This window comes from Vombatus ursinus, unplaced genomic scaffold (genome assembly GCF_900497805.2).
Source record: "Vombatus ursinus unplaced genomic scaffold, bare-nosed wombat genome assembly UNPS02014863.1, whole genome shotgun sequence".
NCBI classification, from domain to species: Eukaryota; Metazoa; Chordata; class Mammalia; order Diprotodontia; family Vombatidae; genus Vombatus; species Vombatus ursinus.
Genome location: NW_020954641.1, coordinates 6990191 through 7001003, shown reverse-complemented (window position 1 = coordinate 7001003; position 10813 = coordinate 6990191). Strand labels below are relative to the sequence as shown.

The following is a 10813-nucleotide window of genomic DNA, read 5'->3' as shown; positions in this document are numbered from 1 at the left end:
AGAAAAATTTAAAACTGGAAAGCTTATAGAAGTGATTGTTGATAAATCAAAATAAATTAATAAAAAATAAAATTAAAATACTGATCCATATTACCTATGCAAAAAAAAATATTCTGAGAAAGGTTCCATTAGACTTCACCAGGCTGCCAAAGGGATCTATGACACCAAAGAGGTTAAGAACCCCTCGTCTAGAGGAAGGCTCCTAATAGATCCTGAATACTGACTTTTATGGAAGGAAATGGACTGAAATCCCACATGGTGAGAGATTCTGCCCCACTGGAGGGGACATCCACAGTAATGAGATCACAATCCATGGGAACATTTGTGGTTTCTTCAAAGTACCTAAGTAACCAGGAATGCTAGCTACTGTGTCCACCTATAAATGAGATGCTTTTAATGATAGTTTGCAAATGATTCAGCAACTAAAACCCCTTTTGTAGGATCCAAGGTAAACCTTCCTTATGCAAAATTCTCTCTGGGGGAAAAATGTTTTAGAGTGTGTAGGTTTGCTTGAATTAGATTAAAACTAGGGAGATAAGATCAAGCCAAGGAGGTGAAGAAAGTGCCTCTCTAATCACTTCCAACTGAACTTCCTAGTTTCTTAGTTTATTGTTTCAAGGATCTGTCTGGGAGAAACCAGAAGAACCATAATGACCATTGTGGTATAGCGGGAAGAGTATTAGAGTCAAAACCAGAAAACCTGGGCTCAGCCCTTTTAGCTGTGTGACCTTGGGCAAGTCATTTTTCTGGGCCTCAGTTCATCTGTAAAATGAGGAGATTAGATTAGATGTTCTCTGTAGTTCCTTCTAGCTTTTTATTCTGTTATATGGTTATATGGTAGAGTAAGTGTGGAGGAAAGTGACTGTAGTGAAGAGAATTTGGGAACATTAATCCTTAGTGGCTAACTCTGAGTGCTACCAAATCATTTCTAATTTAGCAACCACTTAAAGGACTTCAGTGTTTTCTATTTGTACAAGCTTTAGTGGTTTTTATTAATTGGGTTAATTTAGGGGATAAAATTAAGTTGGCTGATATCACTAAACCCCACTTTACTAAAGAGGAACCTGAGGTCACAGAGTGAATCAGGCATAATATAAGACTGGGGATGTGCACACACACATTCTCTAATTATAGGAAGCAGAACTCTAATTTAACTTTCTTAATAGTGCTCCTTATTTCATCTTTCTGGCAGCCCTTGCATCCCATGATTACATCTTGAAGATCGTCCCCACAGTGTATGAAGATAAGAGTGGAAAGCAGCGGTACTCATACCAATACACGGTAGCCAACAAGGTCAGTGGAGGTCTGGGGAAAGACCCCCTTGGTGACAGTCATTAAATTTCCTTTTCTTTCTGCTCTCACTGGGCTGGTTAAGGTACAGTCAGGCGTTCTAGAAGTGTACTATTGCGGCCTCTGCTGGCAGAGAAAGGAGCATAAGAGTTGAGCTGCTAATGGGTCCCGCTGTAGAGAGGGGCCAGTGAAGCCCTCCAGGAGGTTCAGTGTGATGGACTAAAAAAAGTCAATCCCCTGCGGATCCTGAGCCATATGGGGACCCAGAGAAGCACAACACAATCTAAATTATTTCTAAATCAATAAGATCTATGACTGCTGCCAGCAGGGACAATGCATGTTATAGAGCAAAATCAATTGAGAGCTAAAAGGAACCTCTGCGTCCATCCAGTCCAGCACCCTCATTTTATAGATGAGGAAACTGAGGCAGAGAGAAGGGAAATGACCTACTCAGTGTCACACAGCTAATAAATGGGAAAGCCTAGAGTCCTCTGATTCCAAGTCCAATGTTCTTTCCTCTACCAAAAAACCTAGCATGACATGAACTATTCTTATAAGTCCAAATGTCTATCGATCTATAAAATATTTACATATTATATAAATATATTATGTATTTATAGATAATATACAATGTGTAGTTATACAGTATTATGTAGTGTATATTTATTATTTATTATATTTATATAACCTACAACATTGTTATATATTTATAAGCTATTATGCATTTATACAATATTTATAAACTATATATTATGTTTGTACAGTATTTATAAAATGTTATATAATGTATATTTACATACTGTTATATATATGTTACACAATAGTTATAAAACATTATATACTGTATATTTATACACTGTTATATATTGTATATTTATACATATGTTACCTAAATATAACACTTAAATAATATATTCTAAATATGATAGTATATAAAATATTGTATATACTTCATATATATGTATTTATTTTTTATCTGAACTAGGAACCATATCAAAGCTTCCCTCTCTATTACAACTCCCCAAAACAACACCAATACCACCTAAAATAGTTGTCAAAATTGGAAGGCACCTTTGACATCATTTAGTCCAACCTTTTCATTTTTAATTTCCCAAACAGAGCTGGGATCTGAACCCAGGTCTCCTAACATCCAGGCTAATGCTCTTTCTAGTACTTCATCCTCTCTTAAATCAAACCAATGTGTTTTCTTACACTGTTGAGCAGGAAGAAGCCCAGAACATCCAATTATTTTCTATATAAATTTTTTGATTTAAATCCATCTACTGGTTTTGAGTATTTCTGCTCCTATTGTAATCTAATGGCAAGAGCATTCAGTTTTGGAGTCAGAAGACTTGGATTTGAATCCCAGCCCCGCCATTTCCTACCTTTATGAGTTTGACAAATCACTTTTCCTTCTTGAGCTGCAGTTTCCCCATCTATAAAATGAGGGATTTGGACTGGATGACCACTAATATCCTTTTTAACTCCTAAGTCTATGATTCTTCATCTCCATGACATGACAAGATAAAAACTGCTGGATGTTTCTGACCCCAGACACAGAAGCATCTGATGCCCACTCCATGCTGTGATGTCTACCTCTTATTTGCCAGTGGTACCCTTAAATGTCAGCATAGATGATACGTGAGATCATTAGCTGTTTTGCATTAGGGTACAGAGTATGGATTCTGAAGCTGAAACTGAGCTGAATGAATATGGATTTGAGAAAGACATGGCTTTCGCAGAAGCCACTTACTCCTTTTAGAAGATAGCATTGTTAGATCTGGGGCCATTAATTATCTAGTTTTTAAATCAGAAAATCTAAACTTGGAAGTTAAGCCAAATTCAATTTCTGTTTCTATCTTCTCAAACCTATGGTAGATCCTAGATCAAGGATGGGGAACCTGTGGCCTGCCACGTGTGGCCTTCTAGGTCCTCAAGTGTAGCAAATCCCCTTAATAAAATGATTTGTTCTATGAAGTTTGGATTCAGTCAAAGGGCTACACTTGTCAGTGGCTCACAGTTGCCTAGTGTTCAGATTTCTACAGTTTGGCACCTTCTTATATTTCTAGTGTTATTTCATAATTTCCTTCTTTCACTAAGCTAAGAAGTAGTCTTATCACTTTATTTTTATCTTTTATTTACTTGGTTAGTCTGTCCCAATTAATTGGCTTTCTGTTTGATTTATGGTACCTCCTTGGTTTGGTAGAGAATGTGCTAATGGTGTCTTCAAGCTGCATTTGCTCAACTCAACCTGGACACCCCAAATTGAATCTAAGGTCTGGAGGGGTCCTAGAATCATAAGTGACCTGTGCTACCTAGAATGACATACTTTTGTTTATTGATTTCCAGCTTATCCTTTAAAAACCAACTCACATGCCACCTCCTCCATGAAATTTGCCCCATTCCTTCCCTAATTACCACCACCTCCAACCTTAGTAGTAGCCTTCCTTCTCCGATCTGATACATTGCTCATTTCTTTAATCCTTCGATGTGATATTGCGTTTTATATTCTCCTATATTTGTATCTTTCTACCCTTTCCATCTATAAGCTCCTTGAGGACAGAAATTATTTTATCTCAGCTTTTATTTCCCCCAGTTTAGCTTAATGTTTTACTTAAGCTAAGTACATAGTAAGCACTTAAATGCTTGTTGAATTTGAATGCTATTCTTTGTATGACTTTTGGGATCACCTACTGCTTTTGATTTTTTTTTTCCTCTAGGCCATCCATAACTGGATGCTTTTTTATAAGTAAAGGTCATCCTTTCCATTTTATGTGCCAGGTCACTGTTCCAAGTTCATGAAATTCGTTCAAAAAACATTTCTCAACTATCCCAATGATAGCTTGACATTTTCCTACCAATAATTATTTCATAGCATTCTGGAGCTAGACGTTAAGTAGAGATAGTCGATTAGTTTCAGTTTTTCTTAATAATCCTCAGGAAAATCCATTCCGGTTGCTAACACTCCCACCCCACCCACCATGATCAACCCAAATCTATCCTGTTTTAATCTAAAACTCTTTCCTATTGTTCACGTCTTCTTTGGATACAGAGAACAACTGCTAGTCTTTTCTCCTCATAAAGCTTCTTTGTGTGTTTAAAAACAGTAAGGAGGTCACCTCTTTGACCTCTGTTGTTTAGACTAAATTGCTCAGCCCCTCTAATATCAGCATACGTCATCCCTTCTGACTGTGTTTGTCACTCCTATGTGCTTTAATCTCTATCCATCTGCCAATCAGAGATCCTTGCATCAGACTTGAGGGGGGGTGTCTGAGGGGGAATGATTCTCCTAATATCTTGCCTTCTGGTGATTGAGGTACGGTCTGGCCACATTAGTGGGCAAGTCCCTTTCTCCCCTCTCTGAGCCTCAGCTTCTCCATCTATAAAAGAGGTTTGGAATAGATTTAAAAATCTAAGGTCCTTTCTAGTTCTAACATAAGCCTTCCTAAATCCTCACCCAGCTTTGCGCTACCACAGACCATAGCTCTAACCCTCCAGAAGTCAGACAGCTTCAGTTCAGTTGATCACCATTCACTTATCCAGGGCTGGCTCTCTGCCTGGCAAACTTCTACATTTGGTTCTGCACGGTGCCATGTACCTGCCTCTATAGCAGGGTGTCAGGAGGAGGGTAACAGTGCAGCATCTAGGCTAAGAGGCCTGCAGGGATGACTGTGATTAGGCAGGCTTCGATCCCGTTGGGTTACAGCTGTTCCCTGAGTGTGGCTTCTTTCCTGTGCTTTGGTTCTCCCTGCGCTTGTAGCCAAAATGACCACCTTCCCCTACAGTTGCCTCACAGGGCAGAATTTAGTCTGTTTAGTGTCACCAAACACTGATAAAGCTTTTTGGACTGAGACCTTTTTGAAAGTGCTCTTCAGGCAGGCCAGCTTGCTCGGCTGATGTTGACATTTCTAGAAGCAGGATGGAAGCTGTGGTGTCGAGCCAGGGCCGAATTGTTAGGGCTGCTCTGCACATTAGAGGTAGGAAAATGTAGAGTAATAAAAGCAGTTCTTCAATCTGTAACTTTCAAAGGTGGAAAAGAGGTTTGGGGGAGTTGTTTTGGTGTTGCCGTCTAAACCTGGACACTACTAACTCTTCATTCTCAGTTCATTGACTGAGTAGATGCACAAGTATGGCTATCCAGAGGACTAGTCTTTGAACATAGGATATCAGATCTGAAAGTGACTGTAGAGGCCAGCTGCCTCACTTTAAGATTGGGGAACTGAGGCCCAGGGAGGGGGAGGGGAAAGATTTGAAGATTAAAATCACCCCATTTCAAACCCAACACATCCTCAACACCATCATGATTCTCCTGAGTTCAGAAAGATAGGATTAAATCCATTGTCTTCCCGTTCTGACCTAGATGCTTCTCTGTTGACACTCTTTCCAACTTCCCAGCTTGGGCTGGGAGTGAGAAACTTCCCATCTTCTCTGCCTGACCTGAAATCCAACTGGTATTTCCTTTGACATCTTTACTGCTTCTTCCTGCCTCTGTCTCAATAGTATTTTGGGTGCCAGGAGCTGTTAGTCAGCTTCTAAGAAGATACAAGCATGGTCCTTTGGTCTTGCCCATGCAATGGCTGGCAAGAGAACTCATTCACCAGTCATTTAAAGGAGAGGTGAAAGAAATGGTGGGTGGGAGTGAGAAAGCTTCTTAGGAGTCACTCATCCAGCAAAATAGTAATTTAGAAATCCCCCACCTTATCTCATGAAAATTGATTCTCATTTCCTAGTCTCACCTTTTTTTCTTCCTCCCTTAGGAATATGTTGCCTACAGTCACACGGGTCGCATCATCCCTGCCATCTGGTTTCGTTATGACCTGAGCCCCATCACGGTGAAGTACACAGAGCGGCGACAGCCTCTGTACAGGTTCATCACCACGGTGAGTGAGAGGCTGGCAGGACGCCAGGCTCATTCACTGTCTTATTCACCAAAGCCACAGGGACTGAGCTCTGTCAGCTGCTGGAAATCCAGTCACCCTCAATGGTCTCCTAGTTAATAATGAATCACAAAGTGGGTTGATGGATACAGAGCCAGGGAGCAAGAATTGAACTTAATTGATTGGGTTCCAGAAAAAAAAAAAAAGAATGATAATGGTGATTCACATTGCATGGCATCATGGGATAGAGAGCTGGCCTCTAGGTCAGGATGACCTGGATTCAAGTTCTACTTCTCACATATTCTGGCTATGGGACTCTGGGCAAGTCACCTCACACATCACTGCCCCAGGCAACTCTCTTAAGATTTATCTGTTGCAGAAAAATTATTGCTCTGCTTTGGTAGGGGGAGTTTCCTCCCCAGGAATTCCCTGATGGAGATGATATCACAGGTCTGGACCAAAAAGAAAATTTGCACCATAAGGCCTACAAAGTGCTTTCCTCACATTACTCCCATGAGGTCAGTAATGCAAATTTTATTAGCCCCACTTTACAAATTGGAAAACTGAGACCTGGGGCAGAGAAGTAACTTGTCTGAGATCATACAACTATGATGTGTCAGAGCTAGGATTCAAATTCTGATCTCCTGATTCTAAATCCGATGCTTTAAATCCAGGCAGTTAGATGGCCCAGTGGATAGAGTACCAGGCCTGGAGTCAGGAAGATATGAGTTCAAATCCAGCCTCAGATACTTAGAAGAAATGTGACTCTGGGCAAGTCAGTTATCCTCTGTCTGCCTCAATTTTCTCATCTGTAAAATGGGGTTAATAATAGCACTTACCTCCCAGAGTTGTTGGGAAGCTCAAATGACATAATATTTGTAAAATGCTTAGCATAATGCCTGGCACATTTGTTGTTGTTCAGTTGTTTTTTGTTCATGTCTGATGCTTTGTGACCCCATTTGGGGTTTTCTTGGCAGAGATACTGGAGTAGTTTGTCATTTCCTTCTCTAGCTCATTTTACAGATGAGGAAACTGAGGCAAACAGGGTTAAGTGACTTGCTCAGGGTCACCCAGTAAATGTCTGAGGCTGGCCCATAAGAAAAGCCACCCAGGTTACCAGACTTGTAAGAGTAGCTCTCCTTTGCTACAGAGGAGTCTGATTGATCTGTTTGCTCTCCTGCTGTTCATCTCATTAGCACAGTCACAAGCTCAAAGACCGGTTTAGGAAACATTGGCCCAGAGACCTGAGTTAGCTCTGCTTTTATAATCTACTTAAGGACCACCCAGAGAGGGAAGGAAAGAAAGGAAGGGGGGTGAGGGATGAGGGAAGAGGGGGAGAGGGACACAGAGATAGAGGAAGAAGGAAAGAAAAAGAGAAAGGAGGTAGAGTGAATGGGAAAGAGGGAGAGAGAAGAGGAGGAGGAGGAGGAAGAGAGATGCCCTCATCAATATTATTGGCAACAGCTACTGATTGGATGAAAGTAATCCAGTGGAAAGAATACTGGCTATGGTGTCAGAGGATCTGGACTCAAATCTCATCCCTAGTACTTATTACCAATGTGACTGTGGGCAAGTCACTTAACCTCCCTGAGCTTCAGTTTCTTCCTCTGTGAAATGACGTTGACTTCAGTGATCTCCAAGGTACCAACTAAGTCTAAATCAATTGATTATGATTTCAGTTAGAAGGCTACGAGGAAGATAGAGATGGTTAAAAACCAGAGCAAAAATAATTAATGGGCATCCATGTGTCATGATGCCATTCTGCAGGGAAGCCCCTCCTGGCATTATCAGGAATACTTCAGAAAAGTGCTGATTTAAATTTTGGCATCCTGGTTACTGTAGCAACCAGTGAGTCAGCTGTCACTGAGCAGGCCTTTCTGGCCCACTAAATAAATCCGCCTGCCTGTGGCAGATGGAGCCATTGTTGACTTTCAGAAACCCTCAGATGTTTCCATTCTTGCAATGCAGCAGCAGATGTTGTATTCCATGGGTGGGGGTGGAGTGGCAGTGAAATCTGGGGGAAGGGGGGGATAAGGAGGAACAGGGAGAGGCAAGAAATGGGAGCACCTGCTGCCTCTTCTCTTTTATTTAATACTTGTTTACAAAGCCACCTCCAGCCCAACTGTCACCAAAATGCTGCTGTCTACAAATAGGTTTTCAGAGGGCTTGGGAGAAAATGGATTTAGGCAGAGGCGCTGCCACTCATATTGGACATTTTAGTACCATGTTTGGAAGGCAGCTGAGAGTCCTACAAGTGGACTTTTTCCAGACGTGGGTGGGATGGAATGAGGAGTGGGAGTAGCTGGGGGTTGAGGGGATATAGGGTGTGGTTACCCAACTGCATTTCCAAAGCCGGTGGGTATTTCTGATGTTTTTCTTACCCTGGATTTCCCCTCAAGAGGGAGAGACTTTATTGCCTGGGAAACATTGTGTTTACAACCAATCCACATTAAGGGGAGGGGGGTTATCCAGATAGTGTGAATAAATGAAATCCCCAGTAATCCCAAAACCTTATATTAGCCAAGTCACAGATTCTTCCCTTGTAGAATCGTAGGATTTTTAGACATTATCTTTTATAAGCATTAGAATTAAACACACTTATGTTTTCTTTTCTTCTTTTAATAGTGATATTTGCATGGATAAGGAGGTAGCCTGACTTGACCAAGGCAATGCTATCCATAATGATGTTTAGAAAAAAAAAACAAAACCCAGAAGGCCCACAGTGCATTTCATTAGCAATATCTCATATTGGGGTTTTACAGAAAGACTGAAAGTAATTGCTTAGAAGGAGAGGTCCTGGTAGGGGGAATAACCACGCTGATGAGATTGTGGATTCTTTGAATGAAGTTTTGTTTGGTTTTGTTTTGTTTAACTTCTTCCTTGCCCGTATCTAGTGGAAGCACCCTAAGCTATAAATTCACTACTAATAATAGGGACCAGGGATAGGAACTATCACTTCATTAGTACTGGGAAATCCCTGGTAAGGAAACTCCAGAGTCGTAGGTTGGTACCTTTTCTGCAACAAATGGGCTTGGAGAATTCCCTAGAGCATAGAGAAGTTAAAGGAATTGCCCAGGGTCACATAGTGTATGTCCAAGGTGGGACTTGAACCCAGGTCTTCCTGGCTTTAAGTCCAGCTGTCTATTCATGATGCCAAACTGCCTCTCTAATACTAATAATAACAACACATTTCTATACCCATATGTGTATGTGTACATATAGTATATAAAGTATTTTTAAAAAACAATAATTCTGTGAGTTAAGTTGCACCTTCATTTTCTCCCCCTGTCAAATGGGGTTAATAGGACTCATAGGCTTAAGTGACTCATTCAAGGTCACATAGGTAGTAAGTTTTGGAACTGGATTGGCAGAAATGTATGGGGCGGGGGGAAGCCTGGATAATCCAGAAAATCATTAATCAGCCTTTAGACCTTAGCAGGGACATAATTGGGTTCTATATATGGAGGATCAAGCTAACAGTTCTGTTAAGGTTTAGTATATTACAAGGAAAACTCTAATAATAATTGTAATATTTCCCATTTCTATAGAAACTTATTTAGAGTTTACAAAAGAACTTTCTTCATTGCAACACTGTTGTAGATAGTATAAGGATGATACTCTCCATTTTACAGATGAGGAAACAGATACTAAGAGAGGTTATTTGGCTTGCTAATGATGTCCCAATTGGGAAGTCAGGGCTCCAACTCCAACGTTCAGCTTCCAAAGTCAGCACTGCTTCTGCTGTTTAACTGCATGCACTTCTAACCAAATCTGGTTCTAGCACCATCATCTGTAATAGGGTTTTCCAGCCCACAACTTGTAGTGGCCCATTCAGTCTACCATTTAGCAACCAGAGCACTCAGTATTTGCTCTACCCAAGCAAGACATTCTTGGTTTGAGTTGTATGACCTTTGCATTCTGAATGAACATGAAGACCTTATCTTTGCCCACTGGGCCAAATTTGGATTTTTTTAAACAGTAAAATCAGGAACAGAAAAATTAACTCAAGATCAGGAAATGAACATGCCTTCTCATATCCAGTCTAACAATGGCTTACATTTATCTCTCTCACACAAAGCACTTTGCATCCATTATCTCATTTGGTTCTTACAACCAGATGACCTCTGTGGTCTGTGATACTGTTATGTTAACTCTATGAGAGACTTAAAACAAGGAATGGTATGTCTCCATTTTACAAATGAGAAAATTAAGGCTAAGTGAGGATTGCAGCCATGCCCTGGGTCACACAGCTAGCAAGTGGCAAAACCAGGACACAGACTCAGATCTAGCTCCAAGTCCAGTATTCCATACCATTCTCCCCACCTAGCCCCCGCCCCGAGTATTTGAGCCGAGTAAAATCTGTCTGAGGATTATATCCTAGGGGAAAAGAGTCACCTTATGTGTATGTGTACAGAAATGTGCTCAGTAGGAATTGTAACCTGCAGTGGTCTTTCTGAATTGGAGTCAAGTCAGCCACCAAGGATGTATGTGCTATGTGCTTAAGTACCTACTATGTGTTGGGCATCAAGAGAGATACAAGTACAAAAAATAAAACAATCTCCACTCACAAGGAGCTCACATTCTAAGATGCTTAAGGGGTCTGTGTGTGTGTGTGTGTGTGTGTGTGTGTGTGTGTGTGTGTGTGT

The 10813-nt window shown here is 40.8% G+C and overlaps 1 protein-coding gene across 2 annotated transcripts in view; it reads left to right on the top strand.

Annotated features, from left to right (window-relative positions):
* Window positions 1-10813, top strand: part of ERGIC1 (endoplasmic reticulum-golgi intermediate compartment 1) — a 155433-nt gene that overhangs the window by 132355 nt on the left and 12265 nt on the right. For both annotated transcript variants that reach the window (XM_027841913.1, XM_027841914.1), the window contains 2 exons: window positions 1193-1293; window positions 6048-6170. In XM_027841913.1, the coding sequence (XP_027697714.1) occupies window positions 1193-1293; window positions 6048-6170 (224 nt within the window). The remainder of the gene's footprint in view (window positions 1-1192; window positions 1294-6047; window positions 6171-10813) is intronic.